The 26,204-nt window shown below is 27.0% G+C and overlaps 1 protein-coding gene across 3 annotated transcripts in view; it reads left to right on the forward strand.

Moving 5' to 3' along the window:
• The window catches only part of LOC129975033 (adenylate cyclase type 3-like), a 376,283-nt gene that overhangs the window by 180,436 nt on the left and 169,643 nt on the right, over positions 1-26,204 (forward strand). For all 3 annotated transcript variants that reach the window (XM_056087897.1, XM_056087899.1, XM_056087898.1), the window contains exons 4-5: positions 2,194-2,443; positions 14,918-15,067. In XM_056087897.1, the coding sequence (XP_055943872.1) occupies positions 2,194-2,443; positions 14,918-15,067 (400 nt within the window). The remainder of the gene's footprint in view (positions 1-2,193; positions 2,444-14,917; positions 15,068-26,204) is intronic.

Raw genomic sequence — 26,204 nt, forward strand, 5'->3', positions numbered from 1 at the left:
AGGGCATACAAAAACATAAAAATTAAAAAAAACACATTAAAATTAATAATTTTTGAAACCAAATTAAGAAAAAGTACTTTTATAGAAAAATAAAATATCGTCTTTAAAAATATAACAATATTTAAATGAGTTGTTCAAAATTCAACCATTAGAGAAGTAGCAGATTTAATACCTTAAAACTAATTCCAGAATTCTAAAATGTGATTTTCTGTTTCGTAAAACAAAATATTTTTTATGCTTGATTGAATTAAGCATGGACTTTATGTGGCATTCAGTATTTCCCTTTATTCTTTTAAAATAAAAATCATTTATAGTTTTAAAATTAGTTTTAGCTTTGGCAATTGAGGAAACAAAAGGTTTCATTTCATTTCTTACAAGGCTTGTATTTACCATTTAAATTTGGAATGGTTTTCCCTAATGAGGATTACAAAAGGAGTTTCTGATTCATGGCTTAAAACAAATCCGCAGCACACTAGCAAATGTAATGTCTTAAAATTGCTGATATTTATTCTAAGTTTGCAAGGGAAGACGACTTAATTAATTCTTTTAAAATAAAAATCATTTATAGTTTTAAAATTAGTTTTAGCTTTGGCAATTGAGAAAACAAAAGGCTTCATTTCATTACTTACGAGACTTGTATTTACCATTTAAATTTGGAATGGTTTTCCCTAATGCGGATTACAAAGGAGTTTCTGATTCATGGCTTGAAACAAATCCGCAGAACTCTCGCAAACGTAATATCTTAAAATTACTGATATTTACTCTAAGTTTGCAAGGGAAGACGACTTAATTTCTAAATGCGTGCTTCCTTTTTAAGTCCTATTGTTTGGCTGAAATAGCCATCGCATAAAATACTGCTATCTCCTTAAAGTTAGAGGTAGTAATTTTCTATTATGTAAAGAGATTGTAATTTTCGTATCCAAATGTTTTAATTTTGAGATTGTTCTGTTAATGTAATGGGTTTGTTTTGATATGAGAGAGGCATACGTTCTTTAGAAGATAAAATATTACTCCAAATGTGTTTCTAATCATGAAAATTCGCCGTTAAGTAAATTGCATGTTGAATGCGCGAAAATATTTTTGGCCAGTTTTTTTGTAAGATAATTATGCAAAATGTCAGTTCAAAATTATATTTTATCCGAAAAAACAAGATTTCTAAAAAAAATGCCGTGTAAAGCTTGATTTTCCAGATATTTTGATTTAATGCAATAGTTAGCTGCATGAATAGAGTGTTTTATTGTATCTTGTTATCAGAAAAGTTGTAAAACATTTTTACAGGAGACAAAGTTATCAATTTCCGTTTTTTGGGGTTATTCATGTGTGTATTGTTAGTATTGCACATTTTGTTCCCAAATGTTGCAGCATAAAAAATGTTTTGTAGAATTTTGAGAACATTAAATAAATAGTTAAATTTTCTTTCTTAAAAAAAAAACACTTGAAAATAAGCCACATCACTTGTTGTTCCTGATACAAACATTGAATCGTCTGTTTTTAAAGTTTATGTTTAGAATTCTGTTAATGTGCTTTGGCAATAGATCTTCATACGTTGTTTTTTTTTTCAACAATAAAAAATATTCCACTTGCTTTCAAAAACTGCACTTTTTTTTTTTTTCCCTTAATCATTAACTTGTTTTTGCTTGTTTTTAGACAACATTAAATCACTACGATTTCACTAAAAAAATTTTAAAGAAATAGGATCAAGTAGCCAAAGTTTTATCGTATTTAGTAATGGGGTACATATACATTTCCTTAGTTCAAAATGGGTTGCGTTAAATATCTGAATTTTTAAATGTTGTAGAAATATTTTTTCTGAAGCAACTTCCTCGGGAGTTATTTTGAAAGAAAAAGACAATGTTTTGGTTATTTCTATCTAATTTAAAATTTTATTATATTTTGAACCTTTAAGAGCCGGAAATATTCTTTCTTTTCTCTTCAATAATGAATGTGCAAAACTTGGTTGAATTTAGCTCAGTTGTTTAAAAGCAGATATGGATCACAATATAGAAATAGTCATAATATCTTTTTATATATTAAGACAATAAAATAGATCATTTTCTATATTTCTTATCTGACCATAAAATTTATACACAATCCTTTTGGAACACACAAATAGTAATTCAAAAAGGGACACACTATAGTTGATCATAATTATTTTCACTTTGTTTTAAATTCTGCACTTTCTCTCCTCTTTAGACTATGGGACTGCATTCCCTTTTTGGCATGGTTCGTCCAGCTCGGCCACCTGGTCTGTGATATGTGGCTGTTCAGCGTGCCGCGGATGCCCGGTGACTCGGTGGCCTGGACCCTGCTCTACACCTACATGATCTACCTGTTGCTGCCCCTCCGACTCAGCGTGTGTCTCATCCTTAGCATCGTCATGGCCTTCGTGCACCTGTTGCTGGTCGGAGTGCTGCCCAAGCCCATAGACTTCACGGAGAATCAGGTAAGATGATTGGAAGAGATTGTAGACTTTTACTTGCTGCAACAAAATACCTGTTTATCGTGTAATATGCTGTAATCCCCGGAAGTTGTGCGATAGAGTGCTTTAACCCTTTAGAGGGACATTTTTTTCTGGTCATATTGTGTTAAAATATTTTTATGGCTTGAAATTAGAATAAGAAAAGGGATTCATTTAGCTTATTAGATAAATTTAATTTGATTCATTAATTAATTTGGTTAATTAATTATTAAGTAACAAATCAAGGCACATCATTTTGTGTGAGATAAAGAACTGAAGCATCTAAGTTTCTGACTTACTAAAAAAATTTGTTAGAACTTATGCCAACCTACTTAATTTCATACAAATATTGATAAATTTGGTGGGAAGCATTCTTCCCACGGCCCTAGAAAGGGTTAACAAGAAAGGAATAAGTCAGATTCGTGTAAATTGATGCCTAAATTTATGCATTAACAAATGTAAGAAATTTTTAATTAACTATAGTTTGAGTAAATTATTTAATAATGAATGCAATTTTCAAGTATATTGAAGCAAAATAGCATATATTAAAATAAAAATGTGATATCGAATTAAATTATTATTTGATAGAATTAATTGGAGATCCTAAAGAATACAGTTTTCAAACATATAGATGTAAAAAAAAGTCCATATATTTAAAATAATTTGAAAAACTAATCAACCAATACCCAGTCTGGTCCGCTTTCGCCAATTTTTAATTAATATAAATGCTTATGGTCCCCTAGATGTGTCATCTAATATCCCAAACCTATTTTGGAGAGGGACGACAAAAACACTATTTCACTGTTCATTCTGTGTAGGTAAAAGAAATAGCAGTCTTCCTTGGCTTCATGTATTGTTTTGATATCAAAACTCTTTATCTGATATGAAAACTACTGAAATATAGATAAGTAATCAATAACGCCAATTTCGCCCCCATCCTCTTGTTTGAACAGAAATCCCCAAAATACTACTTGGCTTACAGTCTTAATGGAGAAAAACTTTTAATAATTGGAAAATAACCCCAATCCCGACCACTGTACACCGATTTCCTTATTTTTTTGTTTGATATGGATGTTAACCGTTATCACCACCATCTGGTGTATACCCACCCCGTCTTACCTTTTGAAAAAATTAAATGAGTTTTAATGTAAAATCATAATTTTTTATGGAATTTTGTTCTTTTTTTAATTAACTGCATAACTTTTCAGTGTTTCATCATTGTAAATATATTTTTGTTTGTTCTCTAGACAAAATTATAAACTAAATGTTTGCCAAATTTGAAACTCATATTTTTAATCGTTTTTACTAATCAATTAATTTTATAATTAAAAATTTATGGAAAAACTACATTTTGAGATAAATGGATTTAGAGGATTTTTTTTTTTTTTTCGCTACCAATGGAACAACAAAAATTTTTTGTTCCACTTTTTCTAAATTGATAGCTCATTCCTTTTTTTCCCCTTGAACAGAATTCAAATTTTTAAATCTTAGTTAGGATTTTTTGAAAACTTTTTCTCCTTTCTAATCAATATGGTTTGTGATCTGTCATGCAACTGGTATTAACAGATATTGATATTTCTTTTTTCCCGAACTTGAAAATTTGAATTTATTAACTGTAAATGTTTTTATAAATATAGTTGTAATAAATATAAGTATATAATAAATTCTTTCCATGCATTTACTGTCACAAATTGGAGCATCAGTAGAAAAATCAAGATTAGCAATTTGGAATTATCTCAATTTCTAATATTTGTATTAAAAACAAAGAAATTCAAATTGAAAATATTTCAAAGTTATATTTAATACACGGTAAAAGAAATGAAAGGGAAAAGACAATAACAACCCAATGTAAAAATAATGAAAAAAAATTTATATAATTATCTACATTTTTATTTTTATATGTTTAAGTTCTATTAGAGTGTTCTTAATTTCATATCTATTTACATTCTAATTATAAAATAAAAATGGTTTTGAGATGGTAAAGGAAGAAGCTTTTAAATAAAATATTTTTTAAAGATGTGATTTACAATCAAAAATAAGATTCCTACGTTGGCGGCCATCTTAAAATATATTACGATTCACAAAATGCTTTTAAAATAATTTTTCCAGACATTATTCATGATAAAAGACACTAAATTTATCTCCATTATATTGTTAACACGTTCTTTTCTTGAAAATGAGTTAGTTGCTTGTTTTCTATTATCAGTATGTTGAATTTAATATTTTCTATTTTTCGAAATTTCCTTAATTTACTTTTTCTCAAGATGTTTCTGATATTATTTTTATTCCTTTTAAACAGTGGATATTGAAATAGCATTTTTCTATTCGATAATGAATGAACTAATAAATGGCATACGATTTGTTATTGGAGAATTGGAAAAATGTCGGCAAGTTAAACAACTGAGCAAGTTAAGCCTTTTAATACCTGCTTTAATAATACATTATTTAAGGAACATAGTTTTTTTTTTACAGTATTACTATGTATCCTTCGTACAGATTAAATATAACTTCTTTTTTTTTCACTTTTAAAATCCGTCTTAGGATTAACCTTAAAAAAAGTAAGCCTCTTATGATTTGAAATTTTAAATTTTTAAGAATGTGTGATCTCTAATCCTTATCCAAAAGGTGAAGGAGGTGAAGGTCTAGATTAAGAAAACAAAAGTAGAAAATTTAAAAAACGGAAGAAAAATAAAATTTGAAACTTAAAATCTTTCTTTTTTTAGAAAGAATTAAAAATTTGGATAATTCATTTACACTGTACATTTTTTACTTCTAATTTAAAATGGTTGTTCGCTGTTTACAGAATGAAGCAGATTTCAGATAAAAAGTCGTTTTGAAATTGCAGCACTGTGTACATTTACTTTTTAATTATTTGACTAGAATGAATAAATAAAAGAATAAATTTGGATTTGCAAGCATTTTCTTTTTCTTAAGAGGCGATTAAACAATAATTAGATTCAAATAATAATTTAAGAAGTTCTTAGACAGCTTCATATTTTGCATTAAATAGGTTTCTAGTTACAACAATGGGTGGTAAGTTATTTTTGTGGCTTTGAATCTTTTGATTTTTTTTTTCTTTTTTCGTTTTGTTATTAAGTTCGCATTTCATTTTAAATTTAGTAAATCTCCAAATCCCAAACGATAATTATTACAGAATCATTTCTAAAATAAATATATCGTGTATAATTTCGGTATTTTCCAGATAAAAAGAAAAATATAAAATGGAAATCGCTGCACTTTCTATTAAGCAATATTTTATTAAATGATTACATTCAAATTCTAAATGGATACAGATTAAAATTATGGACTCTTCAAAATGTTTTAGAACAAATTTTGAATATAGACTGTTCATTTACAGTATGTTTTGATTGATGACATTTATTTTTGAAACTCTGATATACACTCATTTTTAAATTTAACAAATTTTCATTTTCAATGTTTCATTAGTTTATTGCTTCCTTCGAAGATCTATTATTACACTAAGAATTTTGGTCCTATCTAATTAACACTTTTATGCATAAATTTGATGTTCATGTTTCTTTAAAAAATATATATATTTCAGCGTCAAATTGTGTCAGATAACAAAGCTGTGTTGTTTTAATATTCTTACATTTGTTATGTTTATTTTGCTAATGAACATTATTAACAGAGTCAAGCTCCATGACGTCATACTACTCTCAAAAATGAAATTGCATTGATAATCTAACCACACCTTCTCCTTCGCCATAGTGAGACTTGACCTTCTTATTCCCCTTGTAAATTTCACAGATTTCAACAGAATCTTTCTCCTTCAGTTTTTAATGATAGATGATAATCACTTGGTTAAATATTTCATGACCAAAAGGTAAATTTTCAAAAAAAGTAATATTATCAAAAAATTCAATAAAAATATACATGTATACTAAATTAATATCAATAATACGTCAATTATTTAAATTTTATAGTAGTTTTAGATTCAATTTGTTATAATATTTTCGGGAATAATAGAGGAAAGCACGAAATTCAATTAAATCTTCAATTAATACATTTAATTAAATTTACAATTTAAAAAATTAATTAAATTTTCAAAACTAATTGTCCCGAGGATAATATTTATTCATGCCAATTTTAATAGCTGTATCCTGTAGAACGCCAAGCACAAGTACAAATATGCTTTCTTATTATTACTAGAGATAATTTTTTATTTTAAATCAGAAATATTAATACTGTTAACTAAATTTATTTATTATAAATATATAATAAGATATTGTAAAGAATATTATATCGTTTGCCAATTTTCAATAATTTATATTGGGGTTTTTTTGTGTAATTGCACAATTTTGTTACAAATGTCGATTTTAACTCTTCTTTGTTTTACCTTTATTAAATATTTTTAAAAATCAAAATTTTCAATTTTAACATTTTTAATTATTTAAAAAATATTCACACAAAAGTACAACTTACTGTTACCTTTGGCTTTCACTTATTTTAAAAACAAACAAAAATGATAAAAATAATTTTCTGTAAAGAAAACGATAAGATAATTATTTTTGCTTAAACCTCAATGTCTAGGCATAAAAACAAGAATTCGTAGGTTTAAAAAAGTTTGTTCTCCTTAAAATACGTTTATTATGTTATTGCTTAATGAATAAGAACAATCTTTGTTGTATATTATAATTTGAGAAAAAAATATCAATACTTTCAAAATTGATTTTTTTAAAAAATTTTAAGATTTATCTTTATTTTGTTGTTAAAGAAACAAAGTTTTTTTTTCCCTGTATACAGAGTATTGAGAAAGTATAATAATCACCAAAAAATTCGAATTCTAGATTTTGACGAATCTCCACGTTTTAGATCTCCCTGAGTTCGAAAAACAAATTTTTGAAAAATGTCTGTCTGTCTGTGATAAAGATAATTCAAAAATGCTTTGAGCTAGACGGTTGAAATTTGATTTACGCTAACTTTGCATATTTCTGTCAAGTTTTGAATAAGATCTATTCAGAGGACGTCCGTCTGTCCGGCTGTTCGAATAAAATTTAACACGATTACCACAAAACAAAGAGAGCTAGATAGATAAGCTTCTGTGCACAGATTTTAAATCTATAGTTCAGACACCTTTCAAAGTTTGAGCCAAATCTAATTACTGGTTGATTGTCTATCTGTGTATACTTTCAGAAACATGTAAACGCAATAAGTTGAAAACTCACCGACTTAAATGTATCAAATTTGATATGGAATTTTGTGACTCAAATTGCAGGGGTTTTGGGGGTTTTTTTGTCAAATTTTTGTTCTAATCCGTTGAGAAAAATTTGCCAAATAAAACTGTGTCGATTTTCGGATACAATTAACTGCATGCCAGGGATTAATAGCCAAAATCTTCGCCAAGTTAGTTAGTTAGTTTAGTTATATTAATGTCCCGTTTGAAGCAACACTAGGGCTATTTTGGGATGGACCTCGTAATTTTGAACCACGGTCAGATGACGATGACGACACCTGAGCTGCCACCCCCCTCTCCACACCACACCACACCAGCGGGAGGATGTTTGGTCAAAATCTTTGCCAAGGATCACACGATAGATCCAGTAAAATTTTTGGTGTCAAATTAACGCCAAAAGTAAATATTTCGCAACTTTTGTACACCAGTGCCATGCAAGGCATTCCTTTAATGACAAGCTTGTTAAAGAGTGCGAAAAAATGTTGGAGTGACCACTCTCACTGATTAAAATAGCAACAATCGAAATGGAATTTATGGTTAATCTTTGCGATAAACATAAAATGTTCCGCATTTCGTCTCCCATTGCGTGTGTTGTCAGAAATGATCAAATCTACAACACATTCTTCTTCAAATTTCGTTACAATCACTTCATGTCACTTCCCAGTCATATGACAATCGTAATTGCATCTATTATCTAATAACTTCTTCTTCTATCTTCGGACAAGCTGCATGACGTCATTTTCTTTTCGCAAGAATATTCTCAAAGTTAATAATTATTGACGCAACTTGACACGTGTGATGCCAACATAAAGTAAATTTATTATTGATCTCTTAGTTCTTCAAGGAAAACAAACTTTGGCAAACAAAAGATGTTTTTGTTTTTTCAGTGTTCATCATCAGTAATGTATCTGTTTTCTCAATAAAGGTGGGTTTATACTCGGCCAGTTATAAGACGGCCAGTAGGCAGCACGTGCGTATAAAGGCTGAAAAATGATGTTTGGTACATGGCAAATATTTGTCCCGTAGGGACAGCAAAATGCCACTGTATTGTTTTTCTTACTGTGCATGCGTTTATAGAATTTGGCGGGGGGTTTTGGTGTTAAAAAAATGATCACTTATTATAAGTTAATTCCGTTATTTTTTGCTCGTTTTTCTTTCTGATGCGAGGTTATGCTTTTTTTTTCAATTTATTTGCCATTTTTTTTTGTAGTTTACCAAATTTAGGTATGTTGACTTTTTATTTATTTTTCCATATTTCTTTATGTAAATATGCATCATTTTAATGCGATTCACAGTAAAAGAGAAAAATTGAGGGACGCCATAACGGCAATTTAAAGCCAAGCATGGAAAGTCTGCATGTATCTTATAAAATTGTGGCAAACATAAATCAGTTCCTTTCTGCGCAGATGTTGTCTTACTGTCCGTCTTATAACTGGCCGAGTGTAAATCCATTTTAATACTAATGCAGTTCCTTTTATCAAAAAATTGGCAGTATTCATTTTATATTTAGCTATGTGATTGTTTTCAAAGTTTCTACCGTTTCTCTTTCTTTTTAATTCTTACTTTAAAATTTCAGGAACAAATTTATAAAATATTACTGAATTGTATGTTATTTGTTTTTTTGAACTTGGCAATAAAAGTTCTGAAGTACTTTTTTTTTATGGATGAAAATCATAATAACAATTCATTATTTGTCAGATATTTTAAGCCAATAATAATTAAAGAGCATTTAAATAGTGAATTTAGCTTTTATAACCTTGCTATTAACACCAAAATCTTGTTATCATACGAATTTCATACGACTCGCCTTTTTAATTTTTAATCGAAATTACGGTCGGAGAATAATTGAATTAATTTTCCAAAAATAAGCCAATTTAAGAACAGAATTTGGAAGAGATAAAAACCTCATCACAACGCCGTCAAAAATGCCAAATTAGCGAGATAAGTCTCCCTAAAATTTTCCCACATATTATCTGTTAAATGAACTTGTGCATTATTAACTTTATGGCAATGGCAAATAATTTTTATGAAAGAGTCTATTACGATGCGATTTTATGTGATTTTTTTTTGGCGATTAATCACTATGTTGCAAATAATGCACAAATGCTAAAAAACACCGAATGCGTAGTTTGGACGCCTTTTTTCTCCGATCATTTGAAACCAAAATTTGATAGAGTTATATTTAAAGTCACAAAATTATGTAGCAAATTTCATTTCATTTTAGATTTATCTCGTTTACATGGATTCGAATGTTCAAACCGACCTATGATTAACCTCTTAATGGGTATGGCACTGCATTTAATACAGATCTAGATTATTGATATCAAATTTCAGTACCAAATTTCATCCATCTAGTTCTTCTTGTGGCTATAGTATTAACTGATATCCAGACAGCCGAACAGACAGATTTTATCTGAATGGTTCGTAGAAAAGCTTATAGAAATTTAAAAGTTTGATATAAATACGCCGTACCATATTTCTCCTTTGTTGTTGAAAATGTCTTTGAGTTGTCGTGTTCACAGGACGGCAGATATTGTTCCATAAAAATGTGTTTTTCGAACCCAGGGAAGTCTGAATCATAGAGACTCATCACAATCTCGATTTCGAATTTAATGGTTTCTCTCTGTATATTTTGTATTGGAGAAAGTATAAAAGGACATACATAAAAAAAGAAAATAGAATTCTTCTTAAATTACTATTATTTACTCCAAGATAACGTAACATGATTAGATTTTAAGCTGGGTGCGTCTTGCTTGATTTCATCAGCCGCAGCAATCTTGCATTACGAATTTTACAACACGAAATTAACGAACTCAAAAAATTTATTTCGTATGTCTAATAAAAAAATGCCTACAGTGCAAAATAAAAGAGGAAGAAAAAATTATACTAATTAGTCATTGTCTGAAAAAACAATTTTTCTTCTTTGCTCAAAGAACGAGAATAAATATTTAATGAAAAATTTAAATCAGTTTTAATTTCACTACAACGAAGAAACACATTGTTACAATTTGCATTTAAAATTAATTTTAAAATCTTTATTAATTTTTTTTAAATTTGCAAAAAATAAAATTAATATTACAGCAAAGTTTGATGTTTGGACTTCTAAGTGGTGTAAAATTAATAATTTTTTCAATAACATACTCCTCATTAAAACAGACTTTTATTAAGAAAATTTCGATTTATTTTTAAAAATAAAAAAAATTATAAATTTTTTTACACTCTCTTTTAGTGACCTCCCCTCTCTCCCATCAAAAAATATACCTGAATATTCGGTAACAAAAGTAAATACTACTGTATATTCTGTACATTTAAATCCAGAAGTTTACACAAAAATGTGTATCATTCAGTACCAAATGTCATGTCTCCCAATTCACAAAAAAGTTTAAAAAAATGTGTTTGCATAAAAAATTATTATGTTAAAACACTTTTAAGATCTAAAAACTTTTTTAAAAAAATAAATAAATAATGTGTATGCATAAAAAAATTAATATGCTAAAGCACTATTATGATCTAAAAACGTTTTAAAAAATCAATAAATAAAAAATGTGTATGCATAAAAAATTATTATTTTAAAACCTTTTTAAAATCTAAAAATGCTTTAAAAAATCAATAATAATGGGTGTGCACAAAAAAATTATTATGTTAAAGCATTTTTAAGATCTAAAAACGTTTTTAAAAAATAAATAAATAATGTATGTACATAAAAAAAAATATTATGTTAAAACACTTTTAAAATCTATAAACGTTTTAAAAAAATAAATAAATAACGTTTGTGCATAAAAAAATTGTTATGTTAAAGCACTTTTAAGATCTAAAAACTTTAAAAAAAAATAGCTAAATAATGTGTTTTAATGATAAAATAATAATCTTTTGAAAAATAAATAAATAAGTTTAAAAAAAATGTGTATGCATAAAAAAAATTATTATGTTAAAACACTTTTAAGATCTAAAAGCGTTTTAATTTATAAATCAATGATTAAATATTCTTCTATATGCATAGTAAGTTCCCAATACTTTATAGAAAACTATAAGAAAAATGATGTATTAATATTCCTGCCCCCCCTCCACCCATTTTTAAATAACCAAAACAGACATCAATTTTAAAAAAAGGTTTTTAAATTGAATTGCTGAATATTTAATCCTTTAATAATCTTTTCTGTAAATTATTAATTAACTAAGTAAAATGAACAACCTAAAGAAAAATTAAATTTAACATTTTTGTCATTCCCTCAAGACGTAGCAAGTAGTTCAGTCGGAAAAAATAAATTATTCATAAAAAAATAATATATATTCATTAAAAATTTTATTTTGTGGTTATTGTAGTAAAAGGAAAAAGCCTTCTTTGATTTTTCTTTGTTTTTGGGTTAATTATTTGAAAAGTTAATTCGAGATATAATCCCTCGAGTCAAACAATTATTGAAAGATTAAAAATGTTGCGAAGATGAAAAAGCAATTTTTTAATTCATATATTAGAGCATATTTTCATTAATTATAAGAAACACGCAGAAAATTAAAAAGGTTATAAACATCGATTCATTTTGAATTAATTGAAGTAAGAGATTTCATTTAGCCTTTACGATACAACAAAATTTTTATTTAGTATAGTATTTTACAATTTTGCATTTTGTGATTTCAAAGGTTATTTTATTTTTTTAAAGTAATTATTATTTTTTAACTAGCTGATGTACCCAACGTTACTCGGATTCAAATTATCAATATTGAAATATTACTGTTTCATTAATTTTTCTAAAACCCACATTATAAATTTGCTTATAATTCAATATTTATGACCAAGGCTCAAATTTCATTCAATATAACAAATACTTATAGGAGAGGTTAAAATTGTCAAATTGAATAAGTTGTTGAAAGTTATTTAATGTTAACATCGTATGCGAGAAAATAAAAATATATTCACTATTAGCCTTTGGCATACTTTAAGATTCTGAAAAAAATGGCTTTATTTTAAATATATGTAGTATTTTTTTTTTTATTTAAAAGTAGTATACTCAAAAAACTTTTACACAAAAAGCTAAAATGCGAAACAAGCATAAACTCTTGCTATCGCCTGCTACTTTATGAAGTTTTTTTTTTTTTTTTTTTAAATATAACATGCTATTTTACACAAAATCTTTCTATCGTCTGCAACTTTAATTAAAATGAGATAATCTGCTTCACTACAAAAATATTAATATTTTATAGATATTCTCTGAAAAAATTTCTCTCCAACCTAATATAATTATATTGGTAAAAAAAATCATTTTTTTCTTAATAAGTTTGGGGGATGATACAAAAATTAATTATCTATCGTAAGTGAAAACCTATAAAACGTAATTACAATATCGAATACAAAAGTAACCATTTTTATCAGATTTTAAATCTCGTCTAATCGATTTTAAATCCAATCTTTTTACTAAGTAAAAGCAAGAAGTCAAGTTTAGAAGGAAATTAACATAAAACCTCATAACATTTTTCAGGTAAATGAAATATCATTTTATATAAACAAGGGGAAAATTTCATTATTAATAATAATTTAAATATTTCTTTTTTCCATAATTTGGCGTCTTTAAATGACATTTATTGGCGCCTTTAAATTTCGTTTATTAAGACTTGCAGCATAGTCATGTTACTTGTTGACTTAATATAAGGCATAAGGAAAGTAAGCATTGTTTTCAACAATTAAAATTTCAACTATGTAACTGACTGTCATAAATTCTTCATTAAATCTTTTCTTAATATTTCTGACCAAATTTTTTTTAATCTATAAATTGATTTAGATTTTAGCTAAAGAACAAGAAAATTAGAAAATTGTCGTTTCAGTTTTATTTAACTAAATTTATTTTTCCTTTAACATTCCTTTACAATATTTCATTTTAATTTTGACAGAAAATAATTTTTCTAACATTTTGTAAAATAAATATTTATTATTTAAATTGTAAATATTTTTAATACTTTTTTTAATATTTTACTTATAATCAGATGTATGATTATAGTTCGAATAAAGAATTATGTGTGCGTGTGCGTTTTTAATTTTCTGAAATTGGAATATTTGGATTTCAAAAATTAATTTTACAATGCTATTTTAATTTGAATAAATCATTTATTGATTATTTTTATTGGTGAATTTATGGTTTAACATTGAACACATTTGAACTTTGATAGCCATACGCTATGTAATATTATTATTATTATCACTCGTAGTCGCGGTTACAGAGACAAATTTCCGAAAATTTTTAATGTAAGACCTACAGTTTCCGAATGGATTGTGATCTGCATAGTAAAAAAATCGCATATGAGATTGGAAAAACCTTTGCAGAATAGAAAACACAGGTACTAGATAAAAACGAAAGGAATGGTGAAAAAAAATCGACAGAAAACCAGAACAATTTATCTTCTACAAATATCCTTTTAAGGATACGTGAAGTGCACATCGGGTATGAAGGCTTCTGTAAGTATCATTACAACACTATATAAGGTGTCACAGCACCAAGACTACAAATTTCTTGCAGATGTAAGGTACATCCAAATAAGACAGAATCACAAAGAAGAGTTGGTTGGAAATGCTTGCCGGCTCAATAAATGCGATTGCACATGCACAGAATTCCCAAGTTCCCATTTCAGCATTCCATAACAAGATCCAATAATCATAATTAATGACATCATAGTTAATCACGTGAAGAGAACTTGATTATAACTAATGACGTTGAAGTGACGTCACAATTGATGTTAAGATATAATCAATCTTGTTTAGATGGGTAGCTATTAAATCATTAGTTATGATATTTGATCTTGCTTTGAAATGCTGAAATGAAGGGTCTCTTAGAAAGCCTTCATCTACCTAAGCGCCATCTATCATCTCTGGAAAGCATTTCCGACCAGCACTGCTTTCTTGGTATACCTTAGCCTTCCTAGAAATTTATAACGCTGATGTTGAGACAACCTGTGTATGGTTTTCACTGGAAAAATTATAAAAGAAAAAAATACAGTTTTATTTGTTTGCTATTAAATATTTCCGAACATTAATATCTGTAACCGTAACTAGGAAATATAGATTACCATTTCTTGTGGCAGATCTGACCGTATATCTTAAAAAATGCATTGGCTATCTCATTCCATTTTGTAGAGTAACTTGCTAAAATTCTTTATATTCCATGCATTATTCTCTTCCTGTAATCTTCCTACGTCAATTATGTTTCTATCTTGAAATTATCTTGAAATTCATTCATTATCTTGAAATGTGGATTCCTAACGTTGCTTTTTCTCTACAGCTGGGAGCGAATGTCCTGCTTTTCTTATGCGCCAATCTCCTGGGCTGCCTGTCTTACTTTTTCTTGGAAAGAAGGCAACGAAAAGCATTCTTGGAAACCAGGCAAAGTCTGGAAGCTAAACTGATTCTTGAAGAAGAATCACAAGAACAAGTGAGTCATTTTTCAACTAATCAGAATTATGAAAACTAATTTAAATTTGCAGAACTTCTTCCCTAATACTTTCGAATCTAATACTTAACTTTTTACAAACATCGTAGTTGTATGTGAATATAATATTTGTAAGGAAAATCGTGGTTTAGTAGTAGGGTTACATTAATGATTTATATATTTGATTGAGATATTTAATTCTTATTCTAATCTATTTATTAAAATGTAACACCAATGAGATTTTTCTCGAAGTTTACTTGAATAAATTCGTTCAGATTTTTAAAAACTTATTTTGGCATCAAGAAATATCCACTATCATTTATTCCGAAAGAATAAACATTATTTTTACAATTTTGTGTCATAATAAAAAAAAATATCTTGCATGAAAATCTTAAAATATTATAAAAGACAAAATCTTTTTAAATAATATTCTTAAAATAAAATTGTTCGTAAGAATAGCTTTGAACAGATAAAATGGTCACACATAAAAAATATTTTTTTTTTATAGAACTAGAATTCGTTATCATTTCTTAAACAAATGTCTGTTCTCTAATTGAATTTTTGCTTGATTAAATTTTGTAACAAATCGAAATCCAAATTTTATTTTTCAGTTATATAATAAGTAAACAAATTAAAATGAATATATTTTATAAAGTTATTTTTATAATGTTCCTTATTCTATAGCATTCAAACTATATTCTGCAATTTTCAAAAAGAATTCATTGCAATATTGAAATTCTTTTCCTTTGTTATAAATTTATTTCTTAAAATTTAACAAGTTCTTTATACTAACTCGGTTCGAAAATTAAAAGAGAGAGAGATCACTACAAAATTGAAATTTGCTATTTTCAAAAAGAAAATGAATCTTTATAAAATTTGAGTCATTTATAAAAATACAAATCCAGTTTATACAAAAAAGAATTCATTGCAATATTAAAATGCATTACCATTTGTCGCAAAATTAAATTTTCTAAAAATCTGGATCATTTTTGAAACTAACTCCAATTCATACAGAAAGAATTCATTTCAACATTCGATTCTTTATCGTCTGCTCAAAATATTCAGCATTCTGATTAGATTCTCATTTGATTAAACTTCATGTGAAATCCAATTGGAAATTTTTTTAAATTTAATTTTATAATAAGCAAACAAACTAAAAGGGGTTATTATTTTATTCCAATATTTTTATGATAATAAGGAGAAATCTCTTACTGACAAAAAAAAAATTTTTTTTTTTTCATTTTAAAATTTTGAATAACTGATTGTCCTTTCCTTAGTGTCTCATTATCCGAGACAAAAACCACTCTTAAAATCGATTGTCTCTCATAATATAAAACAAATAGAGCATTCATTCCGCAAATGTAATCCTAGAAACTGGAGTTCAATCATAAATTTTAAATCGCAGTGCAAAAGGAAATTCCAGAATGCATGAAATATAATCTATTCTCGAATAGAAATCCTTCCTGCTTCTGTTAGATATTGTATACGAACGAATGTTTTATGAAATATTGAAGATATTTTTATCCACAGTTTTTCTTCTCGAAGGAACCAAACGACTCCATTATTTTTCTTGATGCCCACATCACTGTCTGCTTATCCCAGCGCGATTTTTTTCCCCCATCCAATCTTTTCCCAGCAGGACAACAACCGCTCGACTCGACTCAGCTTTTTTTCTTCCACACGATTGCAAATGGATCAATGGAGTAAAAACTGCTCTGTTGTGTTTCAGACCGAATAAGGCTATTGCATTTAAAAATCCAGAATTTGAGAAATATTGAGTGTATATTTTATCAAAATGGAATTGTAGCAGTTCGTTTTGTTGTAAAGTTAGGCATTTTTTTTTCCGTGTGACATTTTATTTCATGATGGCTGACTCGCATTCTTGGTCTCTAGAAAGGAATAAAATAATAAAATAACTAAAGATTAGCAGAATATGGTGTAAAATGGAGAATTGTATTTGAATTCTTCGTGAACAAATTTATATAATTATGTATTTAATAATATGTAATATTATATATTTAATAATATGTAAAAATGAATAAACATTTTACATAAAATTCCCAGAATAAGACATTTGTGATAAAAATGGTGAGGATTTATTAAGTTTAGAAATTTCTAGCTGTTTATTACAAAATTCAATAAAAAGCATTCAGTAAAAATTCAGTAAAGTATTTTAATTTTTTCCTTGTCATTCTGTATTTTTTTCTGTAACGGAAACATATCATACACAGTTAAAGAACTCATTCGATTTTATTACCTTAGAAATGTATAGGATTCCAAAAATGTGTCATTTTTAACGGTAATTGGCGGGAAACATAAGATATTTGTCTAGTTATTAATTTTTAAAAAAATCTGTAGATAAAGTAATCGATATTTTGAAAAATCATCGTTTCAGAAAACACTTTTTTAAACAGTATTTTAATTTTTTTCTCTGTTTTTCTGTATTTTTTCCTTGTAACTAAAATATATTATATATAGATAAAGAATATAAAAGAATTTTTTTACCTTAGAAGGATATAGGATTCCAAAAATTTGTAATTTTTAACGATAATTGGTGAGACACATGTGATAATTGTCTAATTATTAATAAAAAAAACATATCGGTCAATAATCAGATGATTATTTAAAAAAAATCATTATTCCAGGAAACACATTTTTTTTTTCAATTGTTGTTTCGAAATTTTCCTTGTCATTATAACGTGGCTTTTATTAATATCCGCTAAGCAAACAGCAAAAATTGGATTGTCATTGCTTTAGTAAAATATGAAATAGTATGGTATTTGGAGCATATGTGTTTCAAAGAGTTTTAAATGAGCTATAAAAATAAAATAATAGCAAAATTTAAAAAAAAAAAAAAAAAAAAAAAAAACTGGAGAAAAATTAAAATGAAATATACGATCTCAAATTTCAAGTTATCATGTGAGAGCATAATTATTTTTAAGTCATTATTTGTCTTAATTAATTTAAGTCATTAACCAGTTTAAACCGGTTTGAAACAATCACGAGACTTCTCTGTAAGTCTCTATTCCTGTATATATTTATAGATAGATAGATAATTTTTTAAACTTTCATTTTCAATTTTTCTAGCTGGCAAACAAAGTTTTGGAGCTCGACCGATTTTGTGATAAAATAACAGCTATGATGTCGTAGTTCTACGTCAACTTTTTAAAAACGCTTCTGTTTTCAAAGAAGCATACATAATAATAATGCAATACTAGTAAAAACAAGTAAAAAAATAAATGCGGTTAAAAGCTGATGATGAAAATTGCCATTTATGTTTTATTCATTGAGTACGCGATTTCAAGCTTCAGTATTTATTGCCTACGCGATTTCGAGCTTCAAAACCTCCTAACCAAAACAACATCATGTTCTCCCATGATAATAATAAAGGAATAAATAAACGAGAAAGGTATTATGCAGTTTTCTATAATAAATCAATATACCATAGCTTTTGCTTTTGCAAGCTATGGCCATATATTTGGAGTATCAAAAATAAATGGAAAGAATCTTTTTTTAAAAATAAAGCAATCTATCGGGAAATTCCTTTTTTTTTTTTTGACGGAATAAATAAATCTCTTAACTAGGAGGGATTAAAAGAAATAGTTCGAGAATATAAAGTAAGAACTTTTAGATAGCATACATTTCGACGTGGGCACGTTTTGGTGTTAATTCAGATGGCTTATTTATTAAAAACTATTAGAGAATTTCAATGCATTAAACTATTTTTTTTTCATTTATAATTGAATTTGAGTATTCTCAAATTTATATTTGTTGTATAGTTTGCTTATTAATATAAACAACAGAAGCTGAAGTATTTTTCTTAGATATTTATTAAAAATAGAAATCTATTCCTAGAGCTTTTACAGAAGTGAAGATATTATTTTTCATGCAAATGTATGATTATCAAACAATTCTTTTAAACTATTGGAGAAATATTATTATTATGAGAACTCATCTCATATCATTATTTAATTGATCGAAAAATTTAATATTTTTTTAAAAATTTTATTGAATAATAGTACAACTAAAAATATGTTTAACATTCATTAAAATAAATCTTTAAAAAAACTGAAAAAATAACTCAATGGAATTAGGCACAGGAAAAAAAATATCGTGTGTAAAATCATTTTAATATTAACCTTAATTATTTTGCTTTTTGTGCTTGATTGCAAATTTATTTATTCATTTTTTGCCTTTAAGAAAATCGTTTGGTTTTCATTCTTTTGCTATTTTCTATTTAATAAAAAAAAATTAATTCAATTATTATAGAATTTCAATTCTTTAAAACAAGAATATATTAATTCCCATCTAATTTTTTATAAGTTGCTTTATTAATCATATTTTTGTTCTATAAATATAAATTTCATCTTTCGGACGATAAGAGAGAAATTACTTAATCCATTATTTATTTTTGCGCATGCTCATTTGTGCTGTATTTACTCCGCCATTCACGTCGGAGACCATCAAAAACCTAAATCGTTGGTTAACCACAGATACCTCTCGGGGTTGGGGCGACCGACGCCCATGGACATTTTATTTCTGGACTATGTGGATACGCCCGTCTCCTTTGGCGACGCCCTGCTCTGTGATTGTAGCAGGTGTTCCTAGCCCAGGATGCCATTGCACAAGAGTAGGAAATAAAAAATAAGCGGGAAGCTTGTCATATTGGGATCTAATGACTTTTTAATAGAGTGCAGTAGAACTAGCCATTAGATCCTTTTCCGCTAAATAGAGTGCTATTTGATATCGCAACGGTTAGTTCGTATTCTGTTTTCGTCGTTGTTATTTTCGACAGTTTAGGCAAAGAAATAGACTAAGGCAATTTCTTTTCTCATCTGATTGTCAGGTGTCAGGAAGATACTGAAATAAAAATGTACAGAGGAAAACTGCAGATTTCGGAGTGTCGCAAAGAATGGTTAGATATTAAAACCTAAGTTCTATTAAGTAAAGAATTTATGTAACAACGACAATAGGCAATAATAACGATAATAGACAGCAAGAGCAATAAGCAACTTATGTAGATTTGGCTTCGAAAATCAATTTGTTGGAACTTCTGCTGTTAAAGAATAAATGTTTGCATTTGGATATCATCAATTGAATATTTTGCTGTTAAAGAGCAAGTTTTTACAATTGGATATCATCAATAAAATATCTTACTGTTAGAGAGAACATGTTTGTAATATTATAGCCTCAATTAAATATTTTATAAGTTTAATTGTCGGTGTCCTGGAATAGGGGTAACGCGTCTTCCCCATGATCTCAGCGGTTTGTGTTCGAGTCCCGGTTTGGGCGTTGTTCTATCTGCGAGATGTGTGAATGTGTCCTCCTGTAAAAAGGGGTTGTGCAAGCGAATGAGTGATGCGTGAGTAGCAAAGTCGTACTCTTGGCCCTAGTTGGCGCTACTATACAAAAAAGAGACGCTCCCCCGCCAGCTTAAATCGTTGTCTTCGTAACAGCGGGTTTGTCAATGGTAAGTGCCATAAGAAACAAAAACAAAGTACGTTGAATAGTTTTGCTAGTTAAGAACAGAACGTGTTTACATTTAGATATCATCAAATAAATATTTTAGCAATCTAATTATTATTCCGCTGTTAAAGAACAAATGTTTACATTTGGATTCCATCAATTAAATATTTTAGCAATATAATTATTATTTTTTTATTAGAGAATAGAATAAAGGTTTGCATTTGGATATTATCAAATAAATATTTTAGCAATTTAATTATTATTTTGCTATTAGCAAACAGAACAAGTACTTACATTTGAATGTCATCAATTAAATAAATGCCTTACTCTTAGAGAACATACACTCACACATTCTACTTTATTATTAGTCGAGATTAGTAAATCCATGCGTGCGTACACGAGTGAGATGCCTTGAAGAAAAAAACACATGATTTCGAAAATTTTCTTCACATTTTCGCCATCCCTTCTTTAAAAAAATGAAATGAATGAAAAATCGAAAAAAAAAAATATTTTGACATGTTGTTGTCTTTCTCATAGATAAAAACTAAAATCAACAAAATGGGTCAGTTCAAATAAATTTCCATTAATTATGGTTATTAGATGACAAACGTATGCATAGCTTGTCTTATTATTAAACTCATATATTAAATGACATACGCTATGACGTCATATAAATGAACCCCATTGATATTTTTTTCGTATTATAATACATAGCCGCCTGTGACGACTAACTGGTTCGGTTATTGGTATACAATTTCAATTAAAAGTTAGCTTTACATTCTTAAGTTAGTTAAATTAGTTAAGTTAGTTAAAAGTTAGCTTATATCCAATTTAAATAAACATTTAAATCATGTTATATTAATAGCCCTGTACCTGTTCATTTCATTCTGTATATGATTATTGCAGATGGAGTAAAATCCTATGACATCATAGCGTATTTAAAAACTAACTTTTCGAATAAAATACCGTCTAATTACATATTATCATAAGTAGAACGCTAGTTCCTTTTTATTATTTGTCGTGTATATTGTATAGATAATAAAGATACATATTTCCCTTTAGCCTTCAAAAACTGAAAGTAAAAGACACGATTAAATATTTGATGAAACTAATAAATGAACTGTTTTAATAGATTGCTGATTTTCATGTAAAAAAATATGTTTTTTTTTAAATATTGCCAGAATTTTGGAAACAGCTGCACGGTATTTAAATCGGTATCATTCAAAAGATAATTTGTTTTTAGTTTTCATGTAGTGGAAAATCTATCTTATACTATAATATTTTCAGAAATTTTAAAATGTCATTTAATTTTGAGTTATATTAAAATTCGAAAAAAAATCGTTCCGAGATGCAGCTCCAATATATATTTGTCGAATTGCAGAGCTCTAGCTTCAAAAGTCTATCTGAAAAGCACCAACACACTGACCCAAACATATACACATTTTTCTTTATTATTTATATAGACGAACCGCACTAAAAAATGCACATTTCACTAAATAGTTCTTTACTTTCACTTATCGCCTTTCCTGGTATTCCATTAGCAAAAGACAAAAATTTGGCAAAACTGAAATTCCGAATTTATATTTGAAAACACAAGCAAATTTTGAGATTCCAAAGCCATTACCTTAAGACTGATATATTCTAAAAATGAATATAACAAACAAATATATACAGCATTAAAAAAAATTAGTAATTTTTTTTAATAAAAATACAAGAGATTTCGATTAATTCTTTTGTATAAATATTTAATGAAACATATACTATTACAATTTAATTTTAAATTACGAGTTTTAAGAATAATTCAGTAGGTCTGATGTTAAGTATTTTTTTCCATGTTGCCATTCAATAATAAACAAATAGTTTTCCGAAATGAAAATGCTACTTGTTAAAATTAAGCTTTAAAGCTTCAAAAGTTAATTAGGCTCATAAGAAACATATAAACATTGATCATACAAAAAATAAATACAATAATATTTTGGCAGGAAAGAATTTTTTTAAAAAAATAACAATAAAGAAAAGATTTTCTTTTGAAATTAAGAAGATGTATGATTAAAAAAAAGAAAGAAATTCCGTCTAGAAATGGAAACATGTTCCATTTATCACAATGCGAAAATTCATTGAGTTTTTAGAAACTCATCGCAGAATAATGATGAGAACCATTCACAAATTAATGCGAGGTTCCTTATTCATTGACACACAACTTAGATGAAATACGACAAAAGAAACGCGTCTATTTGAATCTGGAAACGAAATGGAATAAGCAAACGATTTCTTTGTACCACGCGAAGATAAATTTATTCTCCAGAATCTATAATCAATCTTCTGCAGAATTATGCATTTATGATATAATCTCGCGTTTATTAAATTTTCGGAAAATCATTTCCTTTTTTTTTTTTTTTAATATTTTATTTCAAAGAAGGATTTTTATTAGTTCGACGTTTTATTGGAAGAGAAGCTTTCCGAGAAGTTTAATTAAAGTATCATATTTAAATGGAAATTATGGATTTATCATGAAAGATTCCCCATTCTTTTCTTATCCATTTATTCTTTTTTTAACTCTTCTTATGAATATTTTAAACAACCTCATTAAATTTATTTTTCGATGTTATAGGAAACTTAAATCCAGCTCCTCGAATGTTATTCTGGAAGTACTTTTCTCAGAAGTTTTCCGTTTTTCTGAACTAAATTGAAATTCCAAATACAATTTTTTATGATTTTTATTATTATGATTCCAATTACTTCAGTTGGTTTTTCAACTGATTAGGAAGTACAAGAGGAGGTTATTTTTAAATCTCTTTTTCCTTGTTTTTGAATTGTTACCTCTCAAGAATTTTAAAGAAATAATTTACCAATTCTTATATGAAATGTATAGCATGAAAAATATGTGTTTGACTATAATTTTTTATTTATATTAAATGCCATTTCATTTTATTTGCTAAATTTCGAACAATTGTTGCTTTGAAAACTTCGAAACGATCTATTCTCTTAAGCCAATAAAAATTTAAAATTCATCGTCTGAACTATAAAAAAAAAATTGCTGTAATTAAAAGCCAATTTTGAAATGAACAATGCTTTTTATGTATAATTTTTTCATGCTTATTTCAAGGAAAATCTAATAAAATGCATTTAATTTTGATGAAATAAGCTTCTAATTGGCATAAAATGTTTGAAAAAAAATTACAATTTTTCAACGACCGTTTAAAGCATAAGCTTTATCATAAGCTAATGTTATTGCTGTAATTAAAATCCAATTTTAAAATGAACAATGCTTTTTATGTATAATTTTTTCATGCTTATTTCAAGGAAAATCTAATAAAATGTGTTTAATTTTGATGAAATATGCCTCTAATTGGCATAAAATGTTGGAAACAAACATTACAATTTTTCAACGACAGTTTAAAGCATAAGCTTTATCATTAGCTAATGTTATTGCTGTAGTTAAAATCCAATTTTAAAATGAACAATGCTTTTTATGTATAATTTTTTCATGCTTATTTCAAGGAAAATCTAATAAAATGTGTTTAATTTTGATGAAATATGCCTCTAATTGGCATAAAATGTTTGAAACAAACATTACACTTTTTCAACGACCGTTTAAAGCATAAGCTTTATCATAAGTTAATGTTATTGCTGTAATTAAAATCCAATTTTAAGATGAACAATGCTTTTTAAGTATAATTTTTTCATGCTTATTTCAAGGAAAATCTAATAAAATGTGTTTTATTTTGATGAAATATGCTTCTAATTGGCATAAAATGTTTGAAACAAGCGTTACAATTTTTCAACGACATTTTAAAACATAAGCTTTATCATAAGCTAATGTTATTGCTGTAATTAAAATCCAATTTTAAAATGAACAATGCTTTTTAAGTATAATTTTTTCATGCTTATTTCAAGGAAAATCTAATAAAATGAGCTTAATTTTAATGAAATATGCTTCTAATTGGCATAAAATGTTTGAAAAAAAATTACAATTTTTCAACGACCGTTTAAAGCATAAGCTTTATTATTAGCTAATGTTATTGCTGTAATTAAAATCCAATTTTAAGATGAACAATGCTTTTTAAGTATAATTTTTTCATGCTTATTTCAAGGAAAATCTAATAAAATGCATTTAATTTTAATGAAATATGCTTCTAATTGGCATAAAATGTTTGAAAAAAAATTACAATTTTTCAACGACCGTTTAAAGCATAAGCTTTATTATTAGCTAATGTTATTGCTGTAATTAAAATCCAATTTTAAGATGAACAATGCTTTTTAAGTATAATTTTTTCATGCTTATTTCAAGGAAAATCTAATAAAATGCATTTAATTTTAATGAAATATGCTTCTAATTGGCATAAAATGTTTGAAAAAAAATTACAATTTTTCAACGACCGTTTAAAGCATAAGCTTTATTATTAGCTAATGTTATTGCTGTAATTAAAATCCAATTTTAAGATGAACAATGCTTTTTAAGTATAATTTTTTCATGCTTATTTCAAGGAAAATCTAATAAAATGAGCTTAATTTTAATGAAATATGCTTCTAATTGGCATAAAATGTTTGAAAAAAAATTACAATTTTTCAAAGACCGTTTAAAGCATAAGCTTTATTATTAGCTAATGTTATTGCTGTAATTAAAATCCAATTTTAAGATGAACAATGCTTTTTAAGTATAATTTTTTCATGCTTATTTCAAGGAAAATCTAATAAAATGCATTTAATTTTAATGAAATATGCTTCTAATTGGCATAAAATGTTTGAAAAAAAATTACAATTTTTCAACGACCGTTTAAAGCATAAGCTTTATTATTAGCTAATGTTATTGCTGTAATTAAAATCCAATTTTAAGATGAACAATGCTTTTTAAGTATAATTTTTTCATGCTTATTTCAAGGAAAATCTAATAAAATGAGCTTAATTTTAATGAAATATGCTTCTAATTGGCATAAAATGTTTGAAAAAAAATTACAATTTTTCAAAGACCGTTTAAAGCATAAGCTTTATTATTAGCTAATGTTATTGCTGTAATTAAAATCCAATTTTAAGATGAACAATGCTTTTTAAGTATAATTTTTTCATGCTTATTTCAAGGAAAATCTAATAAAATGCATTTAATTTTAATGAAATATGCTTCTAATTGGCATAAAATGTTTGAAAAAAAATTACAATTTTTCAAAGACCGTTTAAAGCATAAGCTTTATCATAAGCTAATGTCATTCTTATTTCCTATCAAAAATAAATTGGAGGAAAGTTTTAAAAAATGGCGATAGCCTTCATTTAATGAATTCATCTCTTAAAGTGTGAAATTATTCATTCAACTTTTATTTATTTTTGCAATATTTCTACTTTGCATTTGGGTCCATAGCGATAGTGCAGCAATGCTTCAGCTTCGCAATTGCTTAGTCATGAAATTTGAAAAACGAGCTCCGTTAAATTTAAAAGCATTACAGTAAATTCGTTCGCTAGCGTGGTATAGAGGTTTTTAAATGGGTGTATATAGAGGGACAAACTTTTCTTCAACTCATAATAGTTCGAAATTGCCAGGATATCTTAAAATATCCCTTACGTTTAACTTCAAATCCCAACCTTATATAAGTAATCAGAAATTTATATTCTTGTGATGCTTTTATTTTTAAGAATATCTTTGTTTGGGGCTCCTCAGCGAGTTAACCTTCTTCTTTTCTTG

The sequence above is a fragment of the Argiope bruennichi genome, chromosome 7, assembly GCF_947563725.1.
Source record: "Argiope bruennichi chromosome 7, qqArgBrue1.1, whole genome shotgun sequence".
Taxonomy (NCBI): Eukaryota; Metazoa; Arthropoda; class Arachnida; order Araneae; family Araneidae; genus Argiope; species Argiope bruennichi.